Source organism: Microcebus murinus, chromosome 22, assembly GCF_040939455.1.
Source record: "Microcebus murinus isolate Inina chromosome 22, M.murinus_Inina_mat1.0, whole genome shotgun sequence".
NCBI classification, from domain to species: domain Eukaryota; kingdom Metazoa; phylum Chordata; class Mammalia; order Primates; family Cheirogaleidae; genus Microcebus; species Microcebus murinus.
The window spans coordinates 14,165,857-14,192,798 of record NC_134125.1 but is presented as its reverse complement, the minus strand read 5'-3'; the positions used below and the strand labels follow the sequence as shown (position 1 = coordinate 14,192,798).

The 26,942-nt window shown below is 48.2% G+C and overlaps 1 protein-coding gene across 1 annotated transcript in view; it reads left to right on the top strand.

Moving 5' to 3' along the window:
- Window positions 1–26,942, top strand: part of GCN1 (GCN1 activator of EIF2AK4) — a 62,695-nt gene that overhangs the window by 9,083 nt on the left and 26,670 nt on the right. Inside the window, exons 3-31 of the mRNA XM_012756482.3 lie at window positions 204–267; window positions 822–953; window positions 2,203–2,311; window positions 6,264–6,362; window positions 6,455–6,589; window positions 7,461–7,529; window positions 7,664–7,772; window positions 8,704–8,778; window positions 9,049–9,177; window positions 10,137–10,187; window positions 10,551–10,649; window positions 11,242–11,415; window positions 13,725–13,877; window positions 15,176–15,268; window positions 16,319–16,394; window positions 16,547–16,706; window positions 17,770–17,959; window positions 18,058–18,182; window positions 18,968–19,146; window positions 19,441–19,534; window positions 21,093–21,206; window positions 21,324–21,522; window positions 22,383–22,538; window positions 22,954–23,135; window positions 24,000–24,080; window positions 24,417–24,560; window positions 25,455–25,582; window positions 25,757–25,946; window positions 26,148–26,218. Coding sequence (XP_012611936.2) covers window positions 204–267; window positions 822–953; window positions 2,203–2,311; window positions 6,264–6,362; window positions 6,455–6,589; window positions 7,461–7,529; window positions 7,664–7,772; window positions 8,704–8,778; window positions 9,049–9,177; window positions 10,137–10,187; window positions 10,551–10,649; window positions 11,242–11,415; window positions 13,725–13,877; window positions 15,176–15,268; window positions 16,319–16,394; window positions 16,547–16,706; window positions 17,770–17,959; window positions 18,058–18,182; window positions 18,968–19,146; window positions 19,441–19,534; window positions 21,093–21,206; window positions 21,324–21,522; window positions 22,383–22,538; window positions 22,954–23,135; window positions 24,000–24,080; window positions 24,417–24,560; window positions 25,455–25,582; window positions 25,757–25,946; window positions 26,148–26,218 — 3,580 coding nt within the window. The remainder of the gene's footprint in view (window positions 1–203; window positions 268–821; window positions 954–2,202; window positions 2,312–6,263; window positions 6,363–6,454; window positions 6,590–7,460; window positions 7,530–7,663; window positions 7,773–8,703; window positions 8,779–9,048; window positions 9,178–10,136; window positions 10,188–10,550; window positions 10,650–11,241; window positions 11,416–13,724; window positions 13,878–15,175; window positions 15,269–16,318; window positions 16,395–16,546; window positions 16,707–17,769; window positions 17,960–18,057; window positions 18,183–18,967; window positions 19,147–19,440; window positions 19,535–21,092; window positions 21,207–21,323; window positions 21,523–22,382; window positions 22,539–22,953; window positions 23,136–23,999; window positions 24,081–24,416; window positions 24,561–25,454; window positions 25,583–25,756; window positions 25,947–26,147; window positions 26,219–26,942) is intronic.

Genomic DNA, 26,942 nt, shown 5'->3' with positions numbered 1-26,942 from the left:
GCAAATGTCTACCTGAAGATTTTCTGTACCAAGTATTTTCCTAGAGTCCTATTTTGTCATTGTTTTTTTCTGATGGAGATTCTGTCTTAATTATACAAGGAGTCTCCAGTGGGCTGAGGTCATGTCTGGCAGAATGCCTGGCTCACGCAGGTGCTTACCAAGTCATTTTTATTGACCAATCTCTGTGTAATGTTTGGTTTCAGATCTGCCAGAGGGAGCAGTGAAAGGGCTCTGCAAATTATTCTGCTTGACTCTGCATCGGTACAGGTAAATGCCAACCAAAAAGGCCCTGTGTTGGGAGCACTTTGTACAGAGAGAGCATATAGGGTAGTGTTAAGAACCCAGGCTTTGGAACCAGGTTGCCTGGGTCCAAAACTGGGCTGTACTGCATCCTAGCTATTGGATCCCGGGCAAGTTACTTAACCTCTCTGTGGCTCAGTTGCCTTCCTCTGTGCCTCTCTGTAGAATGGGGATGATGCTATAATTTACCTTGTAGGTGGGTGTCAGTAAGTGTGAACTGTCTGGAATAGTGCCTGCTGTGCCATGAGTGCCCAGATGTATACACTGCCATTAGTCATGCACGTAAAAGCACTTGGCCTAGTTTGAGGCCTTTGTAAGTGCTCCACTAATGTAAATGCTGCCCTTACACCCCTAATGGCTTATTTGCCCTTATCAGCTACTTTTACAACTCTGGGAAGGAGATGGGTTTGTCTAGTTATTTCCTAGTCCCTTGTCTGTTATCCACTGGAATACAGTGCAGTCAGTTTTTCCTAAGAGAGACCAGTGCATTTTCACTTTAACCCATCCATTTCTCCTTCTAGAGATGCAGCCTCCCGCAGGGCCCTGCAGGCAGCCATCCAGCAGTTGGCTGAGGCCCAGCCAGAAGCCACTGCAAAGAACCTTCTGCACTTTCTGCAGTCTTCAGGCATTGGCTCCAAAGCAGGTGTTCCCAGGTAAGAGGTCAAGGTCATGGCCCCCTAGGAATTGGTGGAGTCCTGCTCAGGAGAAGTTGGTGCAGCTCAATGTGCTGAGCAGGTGTGAGCATGCCTGGCTTTTCCCCCTTTGCACTCTGAATGTCACCTGCAGTCTGCCTCTGAGCGGAGGGAGAAGCCAGGGTGGCAAGCTCAGTGGAGAAAGCCACTTTCCTGAGCAGCAGGGTGGGGAGACTAGTGGAAGCAAGGCCATTTTGAGGGGAACCAGTGGCCCACCAGGCCCTGAACTGGGGAAACCATCTTTTTTATAGTCGTTAGTACCAACAGATGGGAGTTTGGCTAATGAGGCCTGGATTCTTTTTTTTTTTTTTTTTTTTGAGACAGAGTCTCGCTTTGTTGCCCAGGCTAGAGTGAGTGCCGTGGCGTCAGCCTAGCTCACAGCAACCTCAAACTCCTGGGCTCGAGTGATCCTTCTGCCTCAGCCTCCCGGGTAGCTGGGACTACAGGCATGCGCCACCATGCCCGGCTAATTTTTTTTATATATATATCAGTTGGCCAATTAATTTCTTTCTATTTTTTTTTTTTTTGAGACAGAGTCTCGCTTTGTTGCTCAGGCTAGAGTGAGTGCCGTGGCGTCAGCCTAGCTCACAGCAACCTCAAACTCCTGGGCTCAAGCGATCCTTCTGTCTCAGCCTCCCAAGTAGCTGGGACTACAGGCATGTGCCACCATGCCCGGCTAATTTTTTCTATATATATTAGTTGGCCAATTAGTTTCTTTCTATTTATAGTAGAGACGGGGTCTCGCTCTTGCTCAGGCTGGTTTTGAACTCCTGACCTCGAGCAATCCGCCCGCCTCGGCCTCCCAGAGAGCTAGGATTACAGGCGTGAGCCACCGCGCCCGGCCAATTTCTTTCTATTTATAGTAGAGACGGGGTCTCGCTCTTGCTCAGGCTGGTTTCGAACTCCTGACCTTGAGCAATCCGCCCGCCTCGGCCTCCCAAGAGCTAGGATTACAGGCGTGAGCCACAGCGCCCGGCCTGAGGCCTGGATTCTTTGTCCTGAATCATCACAAATGATTTGTGGGGAACTAGTTTCAAGTTCTGCCCTGTTAGGTCAAGAGAGGGTCCTACATTACCAGGCAAGGATTTAGGATGAGTATTTGTCTTTAAGATGGAGGCTGCTGCTCTACACTCACCCCTCGCCTCCCCTCCCCTCCCCTCCCCTCCCCTCCCCTCCCCTCCCCTCCCCTCCCCTCCCCTCCCCTCCGTAGTAAGAGCAGTGGCTCGGCTGCCTTGCTGGCTCTGACCTGGACCTGCCTTCTGGTGCGCATTGTCTTTCCCTCAAGAGCCAAGCGGCAAGGAGACATCTGGAACAAACTGGTAGGTTTCTTGAGCGTCTGTATTGGTGGGGGTCAGCTTTCTCTCCAGAGTTAGAGCATGCTTAAACACATTCTGTGTGCCACGTGTTCTTCTAGGTGCTGGGTGACCAGGACTCTGAGTTGTCCCAGGCATGTGACTTTGGCAGTTAGGGTATGAGTGCATCGTAATCATGTTCAACTATTATTTATTTATTTTATTTATTTAGAGACAGAATCTTGCTCTGTTGCCCTGGCTAGAGTGCAGTGGCGTGATCACAGCTCATTGCAACCTCAAACTCCTGGGCTTAAGCCATTCTCCTTCCTCAGCCTCCTGAGTACCTGGGACTATAGACATGCACCATCACACCTAGCTAATTTTTTCTGTTTTTTATAGAGACAGGGTCTCACTCTTGCTCAGGGTAGTCTTGAACTTCTGGCCTCAAGTGATTCTCCCACCTCAGCCTTCCAGAGTACTAGGATTACAGGTGTGAGCCACTGCATCTGGTGCATGTTCAACTGTTTATTAAACATTTCAGAGCTTTTCTGTGTCAGGCATAGCACTAGGCACTGGGGATGCAGTGATGAATGAGAGCAACGCATCCCTACTTTCATGGCATGTGGGAGGACATGACTGGACAAAGCAAGAAGACAGCCAAAAAGCAAAGTAAACCAGAAAATACAGTAATGTGTTCCTTTCTTTGTGTTTGAATTTCCGTGTTGAACTAGCTAATGGAGTGGAATTCTTTTTTTTTTTTTTTTTTTTTTTTGAGACAGAGTCTCACTCTGTTGCCTGGGCTAGAGTGCTGTGGCGTCAGCCTAGCTCACAGCAACCTCAAACTCCTGGGTTCAGGGGATCCTCCTGACTCAGCCTCCCAGGTAGCTGGAACTACAGGCATGCACCACCATGCCTGGCTAATTTTTTCTATGTATTTTTAGTTGACCAATTAATTTCTTTCTATTTTTAGTAGAGATGGGGGTCTCGCTCTTGCTCAGTCTGGTTTTGAACTCCTGACCTTGAGTGATCCTCCTGCCTCGGCCTCCCAGAGTGCTGGGATTACAGGCCTGAGCCACCATGCCCAGCCTAGAGAGGAATTCTTGATGTGTACTTTGTTCTTTAAATTCTCTTCTCCCATTCTCTGTTCCTTCTACGTTCCCTGCTTTTCTTTTCCACATGTCTATTAACCAGAGATAGCCTGATAGGCTAGATTGGGAGGTTCTTTTGGACATCTACTTTTGCTTAGTGGAAGTCAGAAGGAATGGTTTTATGGTTTAGTGAAAAAGAATCTGAGGAGTTTGGTATGGATCTGATTGCCGGCCATGAGATTTGGCCAAGTTCAGGTAGCTTCTGAGCCTGTCACCTTATCTGCAAAGTGGGAAAAGTACCACCTACCCCATCTACCTCAAGGAGTCATAAAGATGGGTTCAGCTGGGGTGGTGGCATGTGTCTGTAGTGGGAGGTTAAGATGGGAGGGCTGCTTGAGCCCAGGAGTTTGAGTCCAGCTTTGGCAACATAGTGAGACCACATCTCTTCAAAAAAAAATGATGGGTTCTATTCAAGGAAATGGTCATAGAAACTATTGAGTGCTGTGCATGTAGGTATAAATGACAAGCAGCATTAGGAAACTCTGAGTACCTCTCTGTGAAGCAGCCAGCTAGCTAGATAGATGGCCTTGTCCTTGAGAGCTAATCCAGCACATCTCTGGGGACAGCTATGGAATGGCCATCAGCAATTGATTGATGATGGATTAGAATGCTGAAACCTCGAAAGTAGTGAATATGCTGGAATTAATGGGAGCTGGGACCCCCTTCAGAGTGTGGGTTTCATTGTTACCAAAGACCTTTCTATAAGATGGTTGGCCACAGGCAAGCTCATTGGCTTATCTCTGTTGAATTCTTACAACCATTATCTGAGCTAAGTCATTCTGCTTGTTGGTTAGTGGGAGTGTTGTGTTTATGGGACAGAATGCGTCAGGAGCTTGAGACTGTTTATTTCCTCTGTGTCTTGAATCTGGGTTTTTCCTTTGCTGGGCGTTGGTGTTGATCACTCACCTAGGTTATAGTTTATTTAGTTTATCAAGTATTTGTTGAGAGCCTCCTGTGTGCTGGGTGCTGTTCTGGGAGCTGGGCTAAAATGTTGAATAAGACAGGAGGATCTTTCTACGGCCATACCACCCTGAATGTGCCCAATCTCACCTGATCCTGAAAGCTAAGGAGGGTTGGGCCTGGTTAGTACTTGGATGGGAGACAAGAGGATCTTGCCTTCATAGGGCTTACACTCCTATGGAGGAAATAGACAATGAACAAATCCACAAATAAACAATAAAACATAAAGTAGTGTGGAAGAAAAGCAGGGTGGGAGAATAGAGAGAGTGTGGTAAAGGGTGGTAGGAGGAAGGTCTGTCTGAGAAGGCATCCTTGGAACAGACATCTGAAAGGTGTGAAGGACAAGCCATGCCTAGATCAAGGGTTAGAACGTTCCAGGGAGAGAGAATAGCAATGTAGTTTGGAATATGATAGCAGCAAGCTTAAAATGCTTTTTTTAATTTAAAAAAAAAAGGTTCAAAATTGAACAGGCACAGAAGGATATGCTAGTTTGCCTTCTGTCCCTGTCCCTAGCCACCTTGGTCCCTTCTATTACTAGTTCTTAGGTATTTAGATGTGTCCTCTGCATATATGATCAAGTAGTATTTCTTAATACTTATAACAACATACCGTACATACTTTCTTGTTTCACCTGTTTTATTTTTTTAACCAGTCTTGGAATGTGTTCTACAGTAGTAAATAGTTTCTTATTCCTTATAACTATTTACTAATCTTTTGGATGTACCATACTACCTAAAACTAGTCCTCTGTTAATGGCCATTTATGTTGTTTTTAATTTTTTATTGTTACACTGTTGCAGTGAATAACCTTGTACATATGACATTTTGTACACACGCAAATGGAATTCAGTAGCATTGCCTTCACAAGCATATCTTCTTGGGTTGACAGTTCACGCTGCTCATCAATGACCCTGGGCATTTGTGGCATGTAAACTCTCTGAGGTTTTTTTCAGTTGGGCACCTAGTTGGGCCTGGCTCTGGGTTGGACAGTGAGCCCCATGCAGTCTGAGTCACCCACCATATTGCATTTTACTTCCGTGTCTGTGGTGCTTCGTGTAGTGCCTGCCATTTAGTCAGGGTTCAGTAAGTATTTGTGGATTTGATGAAGGACAAGTCAAAGCAGATGAGAAGTAAATGGAACTGGACACTTGTTCTTTTCCTACATGGCACTTACTTCACTGAAATTATATATTCATTTGTGTGTTTATTTGTTTAATATATTTTTCTTCCACTAGACTGTAAGGTGCATGAAAGCAGGGAGCATGTTTGTCTTTTTTTTTTTTTTTTTTTTGAGACAGACTCTCACTTTGTTGCCCAGGCTAGAGTAAGTGCTGTGGCGTCAGCCTAGCTCAGAGCAACCTCAAACTCCTGGGCTCAAGCAATCCTGCTGCCTCAGCCTCCCAAGTAGCTGGGACTATAGGCATGTGCCACCATGCCCAGCTAATTTTATATATATACATTAGTTGGCCAATTAATTTCTTTCTATTTATAGTAGAGACGGGGTCTCGCTCTTGCTCAGGCTGGTTTCGAACTCCAGACCTCAAGCAATCCATGCCCGCCTCGGCCTCCCAGAGTGCTAGGATTATAGGCATGAGCCACCGCGCCTGGCCGAGCATGTTTGTCTTATTCCCCTGTGTCTTCATTGTCTGACTCAGGTGTTGAGTAAATATTTATTAAATGAACACTTGCACAAACAGTGTCATTAAAGGACAGGACTAAGTGTGGGGCGGGGCTGGAGTTGAGTGGGAGAGGCTGAGTGGAGATGAAACCAGGATCTGGAGGGCCTGCTGGAGGGCTCTGGCAGGTTGTGAGGGCCCCGGGACCTCTGCTTCCACATGCCATCCTGACGTGAGCTTTTCCTGGTCCTGGCAGGTGGAGGTGCAGTGCCTGCTCCTGCTGGAGGTGCTGGGCGGCTCCCACAAGCATGCCGTGGATGGTGCTGTGAAGAAGCTCACGAAGCTGTGGAAAGAGGTGACAGGACAGCGGGGGTTGGTAGGTGTTGCTTTTTCTGCACCGTCCCCCAGCCACCATCTGATCCTCCTGCCTGACACTTTCCTCTTCAGAACCCTGGGCTGGTGGAACAGTACTTGTCAGCCATTCTCAGCCTAGAACCCAACCAGAGCTATGCTGGCATGCTTGGGCTACTGGTGCAGTTCTGCACAAGCCACAAGGAGATGGACGTGGTCAATCGGCACAAGGCAAGTGCCAGGGTGGGTGGCTGTGGGCTTGCCATGCTAGGGGCTCAGTGAAGAGGATTGGGAACCTGCTTTGCCCTGGTGGCCCCAGCTGCTCGTCTCATCTGAAACTTGGTTTTCTCATATGAGATGTTGGCCTTTCCCCATGATGTATGATGGAGTTGGGTTGTGTCCTTTCTAGTTCTGGCTTGGGTGAATCCTGGAGTAGTTATTGGGGTGATAGCTTGCTCGTTCATGCAGTCATTTATTCACTCCAGTTGAGCAGCTACCATGTTCTGAGCACTGTGCCAGAAGTTGGGGATGTACCAGTGCGCTGGGGAGCGATGACCTGTCCCTATGGAACTGAGTTTGAGAAAGCACCTAACATTAGACAGTCACCTAGTTAATTATAACATGATAAGGGCCACAAAAGATAAGTGTGAGAAGCTGTGGTACCCTGCAACAGGGGGACCTGACCTAGGCTGTGTGTCAGGGAACGTATGTCCCTAACAAAGGAACTTGAGGGTGAAGAGGAGTTAGCAAGGTTAAGAGGCAGAGCATTTCGGGTGGAGAATGCAGCCTGTGGGCAGGAACAGGGAGGAGGTGACAGGGGCTGCAGTGGTGTGAATGGGTTAGAGAGGGTGGGATGCAGCTGTCTTGGTGGCATGTGGGCCTTATAAGCCGTGCAGAGGACTTTGGTCTTTATACCAAAGTGGAAAGCCATGGAAGGTTTGTAAACGGGATGGCATGATTAGTGGGACCTCTGAGTTTAATGCTGTGAAATTTGGGGCATTGCTTTGTATTTTTTAGAGGCACTCTCACGAGAAGGACCTCTTAGGCCAGTGATCAGATACTTTAGAGTGTCAGGGTGTAAGCAGATCTTTGTATTCTGTAGAGTACCCTGCTGGATTTTTATATGAAGAACATCCTAATGAGCAAAGTGAAGCCTCAGAAGTACCTCCTGGTGAGTGAGTAGTGGCCCTTATTCATACGGACAGGCTAAATCCCTTTGTAAATTCTGGGATTCTGAATCCCAGTGTCATTTCTTCTTGGTTTGTTCCCATGAGGGCTGGGTGCCTGACTCCTCTCTCTCTGTAGGATAGCTGTGCCCCTCTGCTGCGATATATGTCCCACTCGGAGTTTAAGGATCTGATACTGCCCACCATACAGAAGTCCTTACTGCGGAGTCCAGAGAATGTTATTGAAAGTAGGTTGCTGTCAAACAGGATGGTCGGAGGGGCACGAGTTGCCCGATAAGTTCTGTTCCTGATACTTGACATGGGGGGGGGAGTGAGTGAGAGAGAGAGAGAGAGAGAGAGTGTGAGTGTGTGTGTGTGTGTGTGATGTGGGGAGGATATGTTCATTGCTTACCTTGCTGGGACCTTGGGAGAGAGATCAGGGATTCTTTTGAGAATATGTTGAAAATCACAGGCCCTCTTGTTAGAAGAATGCACAAAAGTGCATTTACGATACTGCATATAATCTTAGGGGTTCAAGAATGTTCTGGAGACCATTTAGGTCGAGAACCTCTCCTCTTCTATAAACAGGACTTAGCGAGTGTGTGGAGGTAGCACTTGAAACCATAGGTTATGAGAGTTGAGTTTCTGTCCCTTTTCTTTCTTTCTTGTCTTGCTCTGTTGCCCGGGTTAGAGTGCAGTGGCATTGTCACAGTTCACTCCTCTTGAGCTCAAGTGATCCTCCTGCCTGCCTCAGTCTCCTGAGTAGCTGGGACTATAGGCATGTGCTGCCATGCCTGGCTCATCTTGCTATTCTAAAAATAGAATAGAAAGGTCTGGCTCAGGCTGGTCTTGAACTCCTGGGCTCAAGCATTGCTCCCACCTCGGCCTCCCAAAGTGCTAGGTTTACAGATGTGAGCCACTCCACCTGGCCTGTAACTCTCACCTTGATAAAGTGTGTTGGTGGAATGTTGAATGGGCGGTTTTTGATGATTGGGATAGCCAGCATACAGCTTTTTAGCAGAGCCGAGGTCCTACTCACGTGGCTCTATAGAGATGAAGGGTGGTCACGGTTCTTTGTGGCCAGATAGCAGGCCTGGTAGCATTTGCTAGGAAATAGGGGGGGAATTTTTCTGAATTTATCCCTTAGTGACATGATCAGTACTTTTCTGTTCCCCTTAGCTATTTCCAGTCTGCTGGCATCAGTGACTCTTGATCTCAGCCAGTATGCCCTAGACATCGTGAAAGGACTGGCCGGTGAGTATCCCCACCCCTCTCTAGCTCCTAGATGGTACCTTGAGTTTCGGTTGTACTTATCCCAATTATTGGAGTAAAGGGGACAGGGGACAGCTCAGGTTAGAAATAAGGCTCTAAGCTAAACTGCAACGGCATTGGCAGTTTCTTTCTTGTTATCATTTACGATGAGAACATGTAGGTAGTGTTGGAGAGTTGGGGGCACAGAATAGACAAAGATGAAAGTTTGGATGCTAAGTTGTCGGCAGCCTCTTAGCAGCTCTGTGTGTCCAGGTCAGCTGAAATCCAACAGTCCCCGCCTGATGGATGAAGCCGTGCTGGCACTGAGGAACCTGGCCCGCCAGTGCAGTGACTCTTCAGCCATGGAAGCCGTGACCAAGCACCTGTTTGCCATCCTTGGAGGTGAGCAAGCCTTCTTGGCAGTGGGGATGGCTGAGGTGTGGCCCCTGGACACTGGGATCTGACAGGGACTTGATGTTCCAAATCTGCTGTGGCAAGGCCAGGAAGATGTTCACCCTGGAATGTGCATGTGTAACATGAACAAAGTCATACACAAGGCAGTGTAGATAGGGGGATCCCAGTATTTTTGTTTTTAAGCATACACGTTTTTGTATGCATAGCAGAAAAAACTAAAATATATCAGAGTGTTAATGTCTTTTGTAAAAATTATTATTTTTTTTACAGAGACATGGTCTCTCTGTGTTGCCCAGGCTGGACTTGAACTCCTGGGCTCAAGTGATGATCCCAAGTAGCTAGGACTACAGGCTTGTGCCACCACATTCAGTTAAATAATGTCTCTGAGTAATGGAAACATGGGTGGTTTTAAAAATGTTTTTCTTTATATTTTTCCTGTTTCTCAAATTTTCTATAAGAATATTACTTTTTTTGGGGGGGAGGGAATACATCTAACCCTTCCAAGGGAAAGGCTAAGATATACAATGTAACCCAAAGGTCAAAAAAAAAGGGAAACAAACAAACTTTTATCGGGTGGTGGGCAAATGGGAGGGGGGAGGAGGGGAAGAATTTACACTTATAAAATAGGTGTGATGTGCACCACCTGAGGGTAGGACATGCTTGCTGTTTTGGTAAGGTGTGGGGGGTGGGGGGAGGAATGGCAGGGGCAATATATGTAACCCTAACAATATTTGTACCCCCATAATATGAAAAAAAACAAAAGAATATTACTTTTTTAGTTGGAAAACAAAAATCTAGTAAATGTTATTTTAAACCTCGCTTCATAGTAGAAAGCCTCCTTCTGGAATCAGAAACTGTATTGTAATGTCTCACATATGACTACGTTATTCACCCCCTTGGGAAATGTGGCAGATGTGAAGTTGAATCTTTGCTGTCTCTTCTGTCAGGCTCGGAGGGAAAACTAACTATTGTAGCTCAGAAGATCAGCGTCCTCTCAGGTACAAAATTTCTTCCTGGGTTTTTGTTGTAGAGGTGTGGTCCAGTAGACGAGCTCTAACATAACTCTTAGATAAGGCAAGTCCTTTAGATCTTGACTCCTCTGACAATCCAGGGCTTTCTAGGACTCTGTTGCCTGGCTCTTGGCAAGAGGGGCTTATTCAAGTTTACTGGTAGGCCTGGCTTTGCAAAAGGCAGGCTGTGTGGAGGTAGAATTAAGGGAGGGTCAGTAATGGCCAAAGGAGAGACATGGCTGCTGGAGAACCCAGAAGAGGTTTGGGAATACAGAGGTGCCAATGGTAGAAAGACTTGCCTATTTGTGGTTTTGTGCTGTTGAGGGGCTGAACAGGGAATCTGTCTTTCAGGGATTGGGAGCATCAGTCATCACGTGGTTTCTGGGCCTTCCAGTCAAGTCCTGAATGGGATTGTGGCTGAGCTGTTCATCCCGTTCCTCCAGCAGGAAGGTAATTCTGTGCAGCGTGGTCAGCATGTCGTCTGGATCCAACCTTGACTGTAGTTTTTCACAATTAGAACCTTTCATACACCCCTTTTTTTTTTTTTTTTTTTTTTTGAGACAGAATCTCGCTTTGTTGCCCAGGCTAGAGTGAGTGCCATGGCGTCAGCCTAGCTCACAGCAACCTCAAACTCCTGGGCTCAAGCAATCTTCCTGCCTCAGCCTCCCGAGTAGCTGGGACTACAGGCATGCGCCACCATGTCCGGCTAGTTTTTTCTATATATATTAGTTGGCCAATTAATTTGTTTCTATTTATAGTAGAGACAGGGTCTCGCTCTTGCTCAGGTTGGTTTTGAACTCCTGAGCTCAAACGATCCGCCCGCCTCGGCCTCCCAGAGTGCTAGGATTACAGGCATGAGCCACCGCGCCCGGCCTTCATACACCCCTTTTGAAGGCACAGCTGCCTCAGAGCATGGCTGGGAATTGTTTGAAATATCACTGTTTCCTTCCCCTGTACTCTGACTGCCTTTCTTGTACTGCTAGCAGTGATTTGATACAGTTATAAGACATTGGCTTGACTGGACTTCTGCTTTTTGCTCTAGTACACGAAGGGACCTTGGTACACGCTGTCTCTATCCTGGCTCTCTGGTGTAACCGGTTCACTACGGAAGTGCCCAAGAAGCTCACTGAATGGTTCAAAAAAGCTTTCAGCCTTAAAACCTCCACCTCTGCAGTGAGGCATGCCTACCTGCAGTGCATGTTGGCCTCCTTCCGAGGTAAGATATCTCCTGTGGGCTAATGTCCAGGCTGGCCTGCAGAGGTGACTGAGTCTTTGGGACATTATCAACACTCTAGGCTTTCCCCTTGGTTCAACTTATTTTGTTCAGTTTATTTCCTCCTGAAACTAATGGGAGCATCAGACTTAGCCTGGAATCAGAGTTCAATCTCAAGAGTTCTTCAGAACAAATTCTGTCTTCTACTCCTTGTCAGACTTTGAAAGTACAAAGTTTTATTCAGAGAGGAACCAGACCCGTCACTGTAGTATCTGAAATCATGGAGAAATAATTCTGATAAGTCTGATTTATAAGGTCCAACTTCATGTCTTTTAAAGAGCTTGATCTCCAAGCAAAACACTTATAGTACCGATTTCCACTTTGGAGATGGGCTTATATTTTTTTTCTTTTTTTTTTTTTGAGACAGAGTCTCGCTTTGTTGCCTAGGCTAGAGTGAGTGCCGTGGTGTCAGCCTAGCTCACAGCAACCTCAAACTCCTGGGCTCAAGCAATTCTATTGCCTCAGCCTCCCGAGTAGCTGGAACTACAGGCATGTGCCACCATGCCTGGCTAATTTTTTCTATATATATTAGTTGGCTAATTAATTTCTTTCTATTTATAGTAGAGACATGGTCTCACTCTTGCTAAGGCTGGTTTCGAACTCCTGACCTCGAGTAATCCGCCTGCCTTGGCCTCCCAGAGTGCTAGGATTACAGGCGTGAGTCATTGTGCCCGGCCTGTACTCACATATTTCTTTCAATGGGTAGGGAAGAAGGCTATGACCAAAAGAGATTTTTGCACTGAGTTGAGAATAACAAAATCTTTCCCTGAAATACATCTCCAAACTCAGAATCAGATTATTTTCATGCAGTGGTTTATGAGGTTTATTCAAAGCCACAGATAGTGCTGATTGAAATCATAGATTTCCTGTGGGTAGAAGTGAGTAGTTAGTACATTGTCAGTTACCTTAGGAATGTAGTGAACTGAAATCCTTTTTATAAAAACCATCTATTCATTCATGTTTCAGTCTGTATTTTTGCTGCATTGATTAAACTTGATTTTATATTGAGTTGTAGATGGCAGAGACTTGGTTTTACCTGATCTCTTCAGTCTGAACTAATTCTGTTTAATGTATTATTTATTTATTCATTTATTTATTGAGACAGTCTCACTTTGTTGCCCAGGCTAGAGTGAGTGCCATGGCATCAGCCTAGCTCACAGCAACCTCAAACTCCTGGGCTCAAGCAATCCTACTGCCTCAGCCTCTTGAGTAGCTGGGACTACAGGCATGTGCCACCATGCCTGGCTAATTTTTTCCATATATTTTTAGTTGGCCAGTTAATTTCTTTCTATTGATAGTAGAGACAGGATCTTGCTCTTGCTCCGGCTGGTTTCGAACTCCTGACCTTGAGCAATCTGTTCACCTCGGCCTCCCAGAGTGCTAGGATTACAGGCGTGAGCCACCATGCCCAGCCAGTGCTTTTAAAATAAACATAATATAAAATGTCTTTTATTTTTTAAAATTTAAAATAATTTTTATTTTAGTTTTTTTAGAGACAGGGTCTCGCTTTGTCTCCCAGGCTGGAGTGCAGTGGCACAGTCATATCTCACTGCAGCCTCAAACTCCTGAGCTCAAGTGATCCTCCTGCCTCAGCCTCCAGAGTATAGGTGTGCACAACCATGCCCAGTTAATTTTTTTCTATTTTTTAGAGACAGTGTCTTGCTATGTTGTTCTGCCTGGCTTCTGACTCCATTTCTTTGAGATACTTGACAAATTAACTGAAGGGTTTTAGCCAATTCAAATCTGAGTGGTTGGCCAGGCATGGTGGCTCACACCTGTAATCCTAGCACTCTGGGAGGCCGAGGCAGGTGGATCACTCGAGGTCAGGAGTTTGAAACCAGCCTGAGCAAGAGTGAGACCCTATCTCTATTAAAAATATAAAGAAATTAATTGGCCCTGGTGAGTTTGGTCACTTTTTGGCCGTGAAAAAGAAGTAAAAGAAATGAAAATAAATAAAAAAAAAGAAAGAAATTGACCAACTAAAAATATATAGAAAAAATTAGCTGGGCATGGTGGCGCATGCCTGTAGTCCCAGCTACTTGGAGGCTAAGGCAGGAGGATTGCCTGAGCCCAGAAGTTTGAGGTTGCTGTGAGCTAGGCTGATGCCACGGCACTCACCCAACCCGGGCAACAGAGTGAGACTCTGTCTCAAAAAAAAAATCTGAGTTGTTAACTCCTTTCTCAAGTATTCCTGTCACCCATGAGGATCAAGATGTCCCTTCCTTGATAAGGTGTTTGTCCTCTCTCCACAGGTGACACACTATTGCAGGCCCTGGACTTACTGCCCTTGCTCGTCCAGACAGTGGAGAAGGCAGCCTCCCAGAGCACTCAGGTTCCCACAGTCACTGAAGGGGTCGCTGCAGCCCTGTTGCTCTCAAAGCTTTCAGTGGCTGACTTGCAGGCTGGTAAGAGTCCAGAGGAGTAGTAGACAAGGGCCTCTGACAGAGTCCTTGGGAGGAATGTCTTGGTGTTTAGGATTAGCTTGGTCCTCACCACACTCGGTCAGCCACAGCGCTGCTTTTTTTCCACAGGAATGTCATTTCAGGCTTGCACTGGGCAGTGGGAGTGTAGCTGGGGGACTCTGTCACTGTCTTCCTTTGCGCTGTTGCTCCAGTGCTCTGGGACATGGGCTTATAGATGATGTCCAGAGTGATCTGCATTTAGCTTCAGGACTTTTTGTTTCAGTTGGTTGTACATTCATACGGTACAAAATTTAAAAGAGGATAGATAACATGAAAAGCTTCCCCATAGCCTTGTCTCCCAGCTGCTAAGTTCCACTCCCTAAACAACATTGCCAGTTTTGTGTCCAGAGATAGTCAATGTATAATCGAACACATTGGGTCACATGCTATACATGCCAAATGATATACTATCTATATTATATAGGCCATATATATCTTGGAAATTATTCCAGATCAGTACAACAAAAAGAGCTTTCTCTTTCTTTTCAGTGGCAGTGTATATAGTATTTTATACTTTTATTTCATCTCCCAATTTCTGCAGTCAGACATACCTGAACTTATTCCTGTGGTTAGACATGGAGTTCGGCTCTCTTCATGTATTATCGTGTGCCCACTGTGTATATGGCACTGGGCTAGCTGGGGGGATGCTAAGATGAACATGAGCTCGCTTCAGCAAATTTCAGGGGGCTTTCTCTGTAGTAGTAGTAGTAGTGAAGAAATGCAAAAATACATCCATAGGTGAAGGGAAAATGTAGCATTAGAGCCGTTTTGAGGGAGGGATTGTTTTTAGTTTGGGAGACGGGGATCAGGAAAGGCTTCATGAAGGGGGAATCATTTGTACTGGGACCCTGAGACTGGGAAGGATTTCACTGTCCTGATGGGAACAGCCCAGTGTGAGTCTGAACAGCCCCGGTCACGGAAAGCCACGGCGTGTAAACCTCAAGTACTGTAGCTTGGTGACTGGGGGGGGTGGGAATTCAGATGAGGAGCAGCTCATCTGGGCTCCTGTAGGCAGCAGGGACCCACCAAAGGCTTTCGTACAGGAAGTAACGCCAGAAGGATTGAGGTTAGTTCTCAGAACGAGAGAGCAGTGAGCCTGGGGTGACCCATCCCTGCTGGGGAGCACGTCTGCCTGCTGCAGGGGAGGGTCCATCAGCAAAGCTCACCCCAGCAGCTTCAGCATGGTCAGCCCTGGGGCACCCGGTGAGCTGTGTTGTGGGGTGACCTTGTGTTTCTTGTAGAGACCAAACTGAACAGTTTCTGGCAGCTGATTGTGGATGAAAAGAAGCAGATTTTCACTTCTGAGAAGTTCCTGCTCGTGGCTTCCGAGGATGGTAAGTTACCACCCCATTAGGTGAACATGAGATTGAGGCCAAGTCTCCCGAGGAGGCCTTCAGAGAGGACCCTTCCCTGACTGACCAGTCAGTTCTGCAAAATCTGGACCAGAGTGATCCGGCCAGCAGCTCAGCTGTCATGGGAATGAATTCATTGCTGTGGGGAGTGTAAGGAAATGAGACTTGGGAGATTTGTGGAGACAGAGCTGTGATATTAGCTGTAATTATAGCTGATTGGGTAATTGGTGCTGTCTCAGAGGTTTTCTTGTGTTAAGAGGCAGCTGAGAAGCTCTGGTGGAGTGTGGCAGGCTCCACTCCCCCACCAGGAGACACAAAAACTACTGGTTTCTATCCTGGCAGAAAAGGAACAGTTGAATTTTAAATGTATGTTTAAAATTCTAGGTTGCCTTTGGGTGTCTGCCACTAATTGGTGATTTGAAGAGTTTTTGACTCATAAATCACAACATACCATTAATGAGCTACAACTGTTAGTCACTTCCTGGTTTTTAAAAAATTTTTGGTTAACTTTTGAATAGGAAATATATTCATGTAATTTAAAAATAAAAGTTACAGGAGGGTCTACGCTGAAAATTATAGCCCTCATTTAATCTCTTGCCACCCAGTTCCCCTGGCCATAGATAACCAATTTTAGCAGCAGCTTCTGTATCCTTGATTTTTTTTTTTTTTTGAGACAGATCTTGCTCTGTCGCCTGGCCTACGGTGTAGTGGCTTTATTATAGCTCACTGCAACCTCAAATGCCTGAGCTCAAGTGATTCTCCTGCCTCGGCCTCCTGAGTAGCAGCACAAGAGTGAGAAAAGGTCTCACTCTTGCTCAGGCTCGTCTTGAACTCCTGACCTCAAATGATCCTTCTGCCTCAGCCTCCCAAAGTGCTAGGATTATAGGTGTGAGCCACTGAGCCCGGCCCACATTTACATTTTGGTGTTAACTTTCCAATTCATACCAGTTCTTTCTGGGGTGGGGGTTGTGTATGCGTGTGTATATACATGCCTATTTTAAAAGTGCTTACACTGCTTCTCTCCTCTCCCAGCCTTGTGTACTGTGCTGCATCTGACAGAGAGACTTTTCCTCGACCACCCGCATAGACTCACCGGCACCAAAGTCCGGTAAGTGAGGCTTGCTCACCTTTTCACTTGGGCCAGATGAGGCAAACCGTGGCAGTAACCTGAGAAATAGGGTGTGTGGGAGGTGGGAGGATTAGCTGTGGGAAGCCCCGCTCCTTGCCGTTCCCTAGGACCATGTGTCCCTGTGCTCACAGGCAGTACCACCGGGCTCTGGTGGCTGTGCTCCTGAGCCGTACCTGGCACGTCCGCAAGCAGGCTCAGCAGACGGTTCGGAAGCTGCTGTCCTCCCTTGGGGGCTTTAAGCTGGCGTATGGGCTCCTGGAGGAGCTGAAGACTGTCCTCAGTTCTCACAAGGTAAGGGCATTTAGAATTGGGCTTTAAAACTGGGGCTCTTGGGGCCACTTAGTGGATCCTGCTTGTGCCATGGTATCTTGGCTGGTCTACTTCTGGGCTCTTCTCTCTCACTCGGACTCTGTGATGCCGAAATCTTCTGCCTTGCCCTCAAGCTCTGGTAACATCTTTCATATGGTTCCTTCTCCTTTTCAGAGACTTTTTTTTTTTACGTCCCATACCTTTTGATGTATAGCTCAGCGTCTTCATCCTTGTGTAATTTATCAACACTTTTTGTTTTTAAAGCATTTTGTGGGTTTTTTTTTTTGAGACAGAGTCTTATTTTGTTGCCCAGGCTAGAGTGAGTGCCCTGGCGTCAGCCTAGCTCACAGCAATCTCAATCTCCTGGGCTCAAGCGATCCTACTGCCTCAGCCTCCCAAGTAGCTGGGACTACAGGCATGTGCCACCATGCCCAGCTAATTTTTTCTATATATATTTTTAGTTGGTCAATTAATTTCTTTCTATTTTTAGTAGAGATGGGGTCTCAGGCTGGTTTCGAACAACTGACCTCGAGCAATCCGCCTGCCTCGGCCTCCCAGAGTGCTAGGATTACAGGTGTGAGCCACCACGCCCGGGCTCATTTGTGATTTTTAAAGCTTTTCTGTCCATTCTTCCTTTTGATTTTTCACAGTACCTTTCAAAGGCAAATAGGGCTTATTACCACAGGCTGGCTGTGGTAATAAGAAAGACCTGGCTCTTATTTCAGTGTTCTTCATGCCACGTTTCACTGCTTCAGGAACATGGGTCAGAGACAGACTTGCAGTTTCCATTGCCACGTAGGCTTTTTTTCCCACATAGGCTTTTTAGGTGCAAAGTCACTGGTGCTTCCACCTTCTAGGCATATCTCATATGTCATTGGGATTGTGGGTCCCAGTGCAGGAAGCTGGGCATCCTTCTCCACTCCAGCAGGAACTCGAGAGAACAACATGAGCAAGAAGCTGCAGTGTCCCTGGTGTCTTTGGCTCCTCTGTTCCAAGCCTGCACAGGGGTCTGAGCAGCAGTGGCTCACGTGTTATCTCCACGTAGGTGCTGCCTTCAGAGGCTCTGGTGACTGATGCCGGGGATGTGACTGAAGCAGGCAAGGCCTATGTGCCTCCGCGGGTCCTGCAGGAGGCTCTCTGTGTCATCTCTGGGGTGCCAGGGCTCAAGGGTGATGTCACCGACACCGAGCAGCTGGCCCGGGAGCTGCTGATCATTTCCCACCACCCATCCTTAGGTATGTGGCTACAGTGGGTGCAGGGGAGGCAGGGGCTGTGTTGGGCAGGGTAAGAGCATTCCAGGCAGTAGGCCTCACAGAGTTCCTCTCCCCTTCAGTGGCAGTGCAGTCTGGACTCTGGCCAGCACTTCTCACCAGGATGAAAATTGATCCTGAAGCCTTCATCACCAGGCACCTGGATCAGATCATTCCCAGGATTACCACACAGAGTCCCTTGAACCAGGTGATTGGCACGTGAGCTGGGCTGGCCTGAGGTTGGGGGTGTCTTCCTGTCATAGGGTGCAGGAAGGGAGGACTCAAAGAAGCAGGTAAAGGTGTGATGAAATGAAGGCTTGGACCCTTGTTGCTAGAGATAGGAGTGTGAACACGTTGAAGCACAAAAGGGAATATATCGCCGCATTTACCGACAAAGTGCAGGGATATGACTGGCTTTAGCTAATGCTCAGATGTGGCCTTGGAATGTTATATAGGTGGTATTTCTCTTACTCTGTCCATCTGTGTTTCTTTCTCTGCTTTTCACAACATGGGCTCCATTCTCAGTCTTTCCCTTTCTAATAGCAAGATTGCTGCTTGAGTTCCAGGCTTACCCCATGTCCTCTCAGCAGCTGCAGTGGAAAAAGCTTACATTTTTCAATAATGTCAGTTGGCGTGGGGTCTCTTTGCTTCTAGTTGACCTGACTTGGGTCCTGTGCTCATCCCTAAGCCTGTCCTTCTGGTTGGGGCCACATGCCTGCCTCTGGGAGTGGGGAGGGCAGCTCCTCCTGAACCACTGAGATTGAGAATTGGGGAGGAGTATGTCTCCCTAAATTAGGGTGCTGTTATCCGACAAAGGGGTAAATGCTTGCTGAGTGAGGCAGACAAACTCTAGGTGGCCACTCTGGTGGGTGGTGCCCAGAAATGACAAGGCAGTGACAGGAAGAAGGGGAGCCACGCTGAGGGCATCTAGGTGTGGTAGACCCTTTACCAGCGCCACCTTTGGCACACGCTGTGTTTGCTTTTGTCTGGCAGTCCTCCATGAATGCCATGGGCTCCCTTTCCATCCTGTCCCCGGACCGGGTCCTCCCACTGCTCATCAGCACCATCACTGCCACCGTGCAGAACCCCGCACTGCGCCTGGTGACGCGGGAGGAGTTTGCCATTATGCAGACCCCTGCCGGGGAGCTGTATGACAAATCCATCATCCAGAGGTGAGACCCCACTCGCGGGCAGAGTTACCTTTCCTCCCCAAGCCATAGTTTTCTTGCTTGCAGGATGGACAAGCAACCCATCCTACAAATGAAGCAGCCCATCCACCTATTAGACAAGCGCCTGCCGTGTTCCAGCCATGGTGCTTAGGTCCTGGATACCAGAGTGTATCGAGTGTCCGGCGCTTTCCTGGTGCACAGTACTTTAAAACTAGCTGGGATTTCATGGCTGGCGGGAGGCTGAAGGGCCTGGCGGCACTTTTCAAGCTGGCTGATCACCTGCTCTCGGTGTTTCAGTGCCCAGCAGGACAGCATAAAGAAGGCCAACATGAAGCGAGAGAACAAAGCTTATTCCTTTAAGGAGCAGATCATCGAGCTGGAGCTGAAGGAGGTGAGTACCCGGAGGCATCTCACAGTGGGCGGCTGAGCTTGGTGGCCAGAGGCTGCAGGCTGATGTCTTTTCCTGTTGCACATATGCTATTCCCTTGGATCATCCTGAGGCTCATGGCACGCTCTGATCTCCCCCACCAGTGCCTGGTCCACTGGCTACAGTCTGTTGACCTTTTCTCCATAGCTTCCTCCACCCCCACTCAAGGAAAATGAGTTTCTTTCTCTGATAGGTGCCAGCAGCTGTTCATCCATCTCTGTCTCCTCCATTCAGTGGCATTGCCTGCTTCCCTGTCTGTCCCCCCAGCTCCTTGAAGGCTGGGACCCATCTTTGCTCCTGACAGCAAGCACAGTGCCTGGTATATTGGGGTCTTTGGGGAAATCCTGGTTTGAATGTGATAGTCAGCTTTGGACAGGGCTGGTTGTGACAGGAGCAGATCATGCAGGGCTCTTTCCTGTCTCATCCTTTGCTCTTCTCTTGGTCTTTTCAAGGTTAGGTTCTACTTGTCTTTTACATATCAGCCCACGTGTGCCCTTTTTAGTGGGGTACCCAGCCTGTCCACCCGATCCAGAGTAGACTCTGCCCCTCTTCTTGATTACTATACATTTTTCCTAGCATTTGTCATAATCTGAGATCATCTTGTCTTTGTATTTACTTGTTTATTATCTATTTTTGCCCACTAGACTGTGAACTCCATGAGGGCAGGGACTTTATCTTGTTCCCCGTGGTATTCCTAGCATCTAGAACAGTGCCTGGCCTAATGCAGGTTCTCAGTAAAGATTAGCTGAATGAATGAGTGATTTCTTCGCCTTGTCATCTCTGGCCACCATACAGGCATTTTCCAGGCTTCAGCTTGTCTTGTGAGGGAGCTTCTATAGGGATGGATTGGGGAAGGGGAGACTAAAGTTTTGATTCTGAAGCCATGTGGCCACCAGAGTATTCCTTTGAGGACACTGAGGAACTTTTTATTTCTCTAACATACAAAAGGCCTTTGTTGCCTTTGTTGGTGGAGAAAAGTAGAGAATTGCTTCTCTGTAGCTGTTTCTGTTCTGTAGAAACCAGGCTGCTGTGACTTTGGGGAAGAGGGCATATAGAGAGTTTGGGGGCCCAATCAAGACTTAGGGCTGGGCCGGGCATGGTGGCTCACGCCTGTAATCCTAGCACTCTGGGAGGCTGAGGCGGGAGGATTGCTCGAAGTCAGGAGTTCGAAACCAGCCTGAGCAAGAGCGAGACCCCGTCTCTACTATAAATAGAAAGAAATTAATTGGCCAACTAATATATATAGAAAAAATTATCCGGGCATGGTGGCGCATGCCTGTAGTCCCAGCTACTCGGGGGGCTGAGGCAGGAGGATTGCTTGAGCCCAGGAGTTTGAGGTTGCTGTGAGCTAGGCTGACGCCACAGCACTCACTCTAGCCTAGGCAACAAAATGAGACTGTCTCAAAAAAAAAAAAAAAGACTTAGGGCTGGCATGGTGCTGTTTACGGAAGCAAGCTTGCCTTCTTCAGTAGGAGGGAGATCTGTTTCCTGGGGATGGAATTGGTTTTCCCATCCCCTTAAGGAGATAAAGAAGAAGAAAGGCATAAAAGAGGAAGTGCAGCTGACCAGCAAGCAGAAGGAGATGCTGCAGGCCCAGCTGGACAGGGAGGCGCAGATCCGGCGGCGGCTGCAGGAGGTGAGTGACCGCCACCTCCGCATGCCCCTGCCAGAAGAGTGCTGGGGACCCGGGCTGCTCCTTGCTGTCCCAGAGCAGGGTCCTGCTGACCTGCCTCCTGGGTGACTCTGCTTGCAGCTGGACGGGGAGCTGGAGGCGGCGCTGGGACTGCTGGACACCATCGTGGCCAAGAACCCATCCGGCCTGACCCAGTACATCCCTGTTTTGGTTGACTCTTTTCTGCCCTTGCTGAAATCTCCCCTGGCTGCTCCCAGGATCAAGAACCCCTTCCTGTCCTTGGCTGCCTGTGTCATGCCCCCTAGGCTCAAGGCTTTGGGTTAGTCCTTGTTTGCTGGCTGTGGGGATGGCCCAGGGGAGGGCAGGGGATGCCTCTGAGTGCTGTGGGGAGGTATGTGGTGACCTCAGCTGCCGAATTGTTTTTCCATTTGGAAGCAGCCTCAGGAACCTCAGGCTGGATGTGCTTAGGAGAGACATAGTGGCTCTTCTCCTCTCCTGTCTTAGGTCTTCTGTACCTTCCCTCTGAGCACCGGTTTTAGATCCTAGTCAGCGTCTGCTCTTTCAGTACCAGTTTTAAAATTAAGAAGTCAGAAATTCATTGGTAGTGAGGATGGTTTGGTGTGATGTGGCTGCTCAGTGTGGCCCAGAGCTTCTGAGCGGCCATGTCTGTATATCGATCGAGGTCTCTGACCTTCAGCTTTCTGTCAGCTCTGGAGAAACAAAGACCAGGGAGAGTGGCTGGGAATTATGGTGGCTTTACTTTTGTGGGTTATTTAATGACCTTAAACAGACTTAGGTATGTCCCTATGGATGAGGCTGGAGCTGGGAATGTTCTGAGTGAAGTCAGTCATTGCGTGCCTAACCTGCCAGAAGAACTGTCACCTCGCTAGGGTTGTTGTACAGGAGGTGGAGGCACCATATGCTTAGAGCTTTACTCTTGGTAGAATAACCTTGAATGGCTTGTGTCTCCTCTCAGCGCACTACAATTTTTTGAGTGTCAAAAGGGCAGCTCTCTGCTTTCCTATGCTTTGGCCTTGTCACAAAGATCAAGTGAGAAATTAGGTTGAGGACATTTTGGGGAAACAGACTATTATGCCAGAAGGTCCCTCGTTTGTGCCACGGTGAGATTCTGTATCTCCGTGTGAGTCATCCCCTGCTGGTCTCTTCTCTTCAATGCAGGCACTCTGGTGAGCCACGTGACGCTGCGCATGCTGAAGCCAGAGTGTGCTCTGGATAAGTCCTGGTGCCAGGAAGAGCTGTCAGTGGCTGTGAAGAGGGCAGTGACACTGCTGCACGCTCACACCATCATCAGCAGGGTCGGCAAGGGAGAGCCAGGTAAGGGCCAGGTTGGGACCAAGGGCACAAGGCAATGTGAGCTGGCATGGGGATGGCCACATGAGTCACCTGGGGCCTCCTGAGTCTGGGGCCTTGGTTTCCTCATCTAAAAGATTGGACCTGGTATTCTGTGGCTGGCTGTGATTCCTGGTAAGGGTTTACTTCTTGTCATTAGCATCTCCTGTTTTAATTTCCACGTCCTGGAACTGGGCAATGTTTGGGATAGAAGCAGGCTTGGTTTTAGACCTGGGCTACTACCTGCCATCCTATTGTCCCTATTGTCCCATGTGCTTCCAGGTGTCAGAGGGGCCTCTGGCCCTCCCCCTTGCTCACCTGCCGTACAGAGGGAAACAGGCAGCATTGGCCCAGGGCCCTGGCATGCCTGCAGCATTGTATCTGCTTCTTGCTCTCACAGATGCTGCGCCCTTGTCTGCACCAGCCTTCTCCCTGGTCTTCCCGTTTCTGAAGATGGTGCTGACTGAGATGCCCCACCACAATGAGGAGGACGAGGAGCGGATGGCCCAGATTCTTCAGATCCTCACCATCCATGCCCAGCTGAGGGCCTCCCCCAGCACCCAACCTGGACGTGTGGACGAGGTTGGCAGGGGAGTGCTGCTCTCCCCTTGGCTTGAGGGGGGTCAGGGAGGCAGGGGCTTTTGACACGTCCTGACCCATGAGGAGTTCTGGCAGGGAAGTAGAGGGTGTGTGTTTATGCATATAGTAGCCACACTCAGCATTGGAGGTTTTTTAAGGTAAAAATGGGTCATGTTGCTTCTTGCATATGATTATACGTTGGGTGTCTTGCCATATCAGTGTATATAGATCTGTTTTATTGATTTTATCTGTGCTCTGGCTTGGTGTACCGTGTTTTCTTTAACTTTTTGCCTTTTAATGGGTATTTTAAGGTCGTTTTTCACTTTTCCCTATTTTTAACAGCATTATAGTGTATGCATATGCCCCTCTTGTATGTCTATGCCCCTTGCACACCGTGTGTGAGCATCTCTTTAGGACAGATATTGGACATAGTATTGCTAGTTTATATGGTGTATTCTGTGCTACTCTGTCACTAAGAATTTCTTTTTCTCAAAACCTAATTTAGCCGCAGATACCATTAATGTTGCCAGTCATGGGTGAAATAATGATGTCTTATTTTGTGTTTCTTTACTTACTTGTAAAGTTGAGTTTCTCTTCATATGTTTATGGTCCATCTAGATTTCATTGTCTCTGAATTTCAGGCAAGTTTCAGAATTTATTTTTAGTCTCTGAGTTTCATGGTTGACTGGGGTTAGTGCCTGTGGACTTAGTTATAAACCTAATGAGATTTCTGTGGTGGAGTTGGCTGTGTGACCCCAAGTGTTCCCCCATTGGTAAGAGGATGCTAGTTCATTGGCCACCAGGCTTGGTTACAGACTTTTCCTGCAGAGCCCTCACCCCACCAACCTACCTTCTGTTCTCTCCTAGAATGGCCCGGAGTTGCTGCCTCGGGTGGCCATGCTGCGCCTTCTCACTTGGGTGATCGGGACAGGCTCGCCTCGCTTACAGGTAACCTGGTTTGTGGTTGTTGCTCTGAGTTTGTTTATGACCCTGACCCCAGGTCCCAGTACAAGGGGTTGAGCCCTAGTTCTCTCTCAGCCTAACTGTTGGACTTTGGCAGAAGGACTGCTTTGGAGAGCCACTCTGGCTGTTCTTAGCTAGTGAGGGGTTTTGCTTGGGTCCTGCCACTGTCACTGGCTTGGAGTTGGGATCTTAACCCTACTAGTGCTATAGGGGTGGGCATTCTCAGTTGAGACCCCTCTCTGGGCCCCTCAGCCTATTCCCTGACCCTATAGTCATGAATGATGTGCTGAACTGAACCCAGTGGATCAATGTCCTCCTTAGGTTCTGGCTTCAGATACCCTGACTACCCTGTGTGCCAGCAGCAGTGGTGAGGATGGCTGTGCCTTTGCAGAGCAGGAGGAGGTGGACGTGTTGCTCTGTGCCTTGCAGTCCCCATGTGCCAGCGTGAGGGACACTGCACTTCGGGTACGCATGCAATCCTTTATAGGGCCACTGTGGCATCCTTTGTCACTCTGTGTGAGTGCAAACTGCATGATGGGCATTTGAAAGAAAGTCCCTCACCCTCATGGGAGGTCCTGGAAGGAAAAAGAAGATGTCACAGGGGTGGATTGGGGTCTTTATGAGAATGGAAAGACTGAGCAGTTGTCATGATATATCACTATTTTTTTCTTTACCTTGGAAGACTTCAGCTGATTTTTAAACTGGAATGTGGATCTTGGTACTTTTATGGTCAAACCTAACTCACAGGATTAGTTCATTTCTTCAGCCCACTACCTTGTGCTTGGCTTTCGGACCAAAAACTAAAGCATCTCGTTGAGGTGATAAGACAGTGTTCCTAAATGTTGATCTACAGCCTCCTGCTTTTGATATGTGACAAAGTTTTCTCTGGCTCATGGTAAAATGTGATGGCAACATGGTGAATTTGTCTTAAAAATTCTTTCAACAGAGGGAATGCACTTTTCTGAGGTTTTGTCTATCTTGCTTAAAGTTTTAATTTTTACATTAAAAAAAATTCTACTCCCTCACACCATCATTTCACAAAAGAAGAGCTCTTTGAGGAGACTCTGAGCAGGCAGTGAATTGAGCTGATGCACAGCAATCCCTAGGCCAGCGCTGTCCCGTGGAATTTTCTGCAGTGATGGAATTGTTTTCTATCTGTGCTGTCCAATGAGGTAACCACTAGCCACGTGTGAGCTCTTGAAATGTGGCTGGCACAATTGAGGGACTTATTATAGTTAGTTCTAATGAACTTTAGCCACATGCATTTGCTACGGTACAGCCTGGAGGGAGGCCAGGAGGCAGGTCAGAGGCTCTTCTGCAAGATCGTGCCTCATGGGGTCCAATCCCACCCATTCCCAGGGGCTGATGGAGCTCCACATGGTATTGCCAGCACCTGATACTGATGAGAAGAATGGCCTGAACCTGTTGCGCAGGCTCTGGGTGGTCAAGTTTGACAAGGAGGAGGAGATCCGGAAGCTGGCTGAGAGGTGAGAGCCAGCAGGAGGTTGTTTTCTCTTGCTCTGTCCTCTCTCCCCTTAGGAAATAACCAAATGCAGGGTGCTCAGCCTACAGTGAGAGGAGGGCCAGTGGCTGGGGTTGGCTGGGCAGGTGCTGTGGTCCTGATCGTTGTCTGAGCAACCCCTGCCTCCGGTCTGCCACAGGCTCTGGTCAACAATGAGCCTAGATCTGCAGCCAGACCTTTGCTCCTTGCTGATTGACGATGTGATCTACCATGAGGCCGCTGTGAGGCAGGCCGGGGCTGAAGCCCTCTCCCAGGCGGTGGCGCGTTACCAGCGGCAGGCGGCAGAGGTTATGGGCCGGCTCATGGAGATTTACCAGGAGAAGCTCTATGTGAGTGACCTGTGCAGCCCCGATGTGGTCTGGGTGGTATGAAGTCAGGTTGGGCTCTGCTCAGCCCCCAACTACTCCAGACAGGAGTCTTAGGGCTCACAGTGGCTCAGGGTGGCTGTGTCTGGTTTCCCACCTCACAGTCTTGGTGCCTGGGTCATTGGTCTGCCCGTTGCAGAGCATTTGCCAACTTGTCTGTTACAGCGGCCGCCCCCAGTGCTGGATACTTTGGGACGAGTTATCTCCGAATCTCCTCCAGATCAGTGGGAAGCCAGGTATAACAGCTGTCTCAGTCTCCACCCACTCCGAGCTTTCTGAGATGTAGCCGGGGGGGGGGGGGGGTGCTGTGAGGTGGAAGCATGGGATCATGGTGCAGTGGAATGAAGGAGCAGAACCTCCCTCACAGTCAGAGAGCCCTGAGTGAGTTCAAGTGCTGGCTCCTAGGGTTAGTGCCAGCTGTGTGACCTTGGGTGTGTTTCTCTCTCTTTCCAGGCCTCTGTTTCATCATGTGTAGGAAGGGACAATAACAGAACCTATCTACTAGCTTTTCTCCATGGTAGCAGTTCGAGGGTTAGGTAGATATCTGGGAGCCAGTGTGACCCTAGAAGACACCTTTCTCAGAGGAGGCACAAAACACATGGGGGTGTTAGTTGTCTGAATGGCTGGCCCTGGCATTTTCTACTGCTGTTTAGCTCTGTGTGTCAGTGTGGAATGGTATATGGGCCCATCTCTCTTTCTTTCTGGAGATGCAGTCTTGCTCTGTTGCCCATCATAGCTCAGTTGCAGCCTCCAACTCCTGGGCTCAAGCGATCCTCCTGTCTCAGCTTCCTTAGTAGCTGGGACTACCACCACACCCAGCTGATTTTTATTTTTTTGTAGAGATGGGATCTTACTGTTCCCCAGGCTGGTCTCAAACTCCTAGCCTCAAGCAATCCTCCTGTCTCAGCCTCCCAAAGTGCTAGGATTACAGGTATAAGCCACCATGCTCAGCCTATTTCT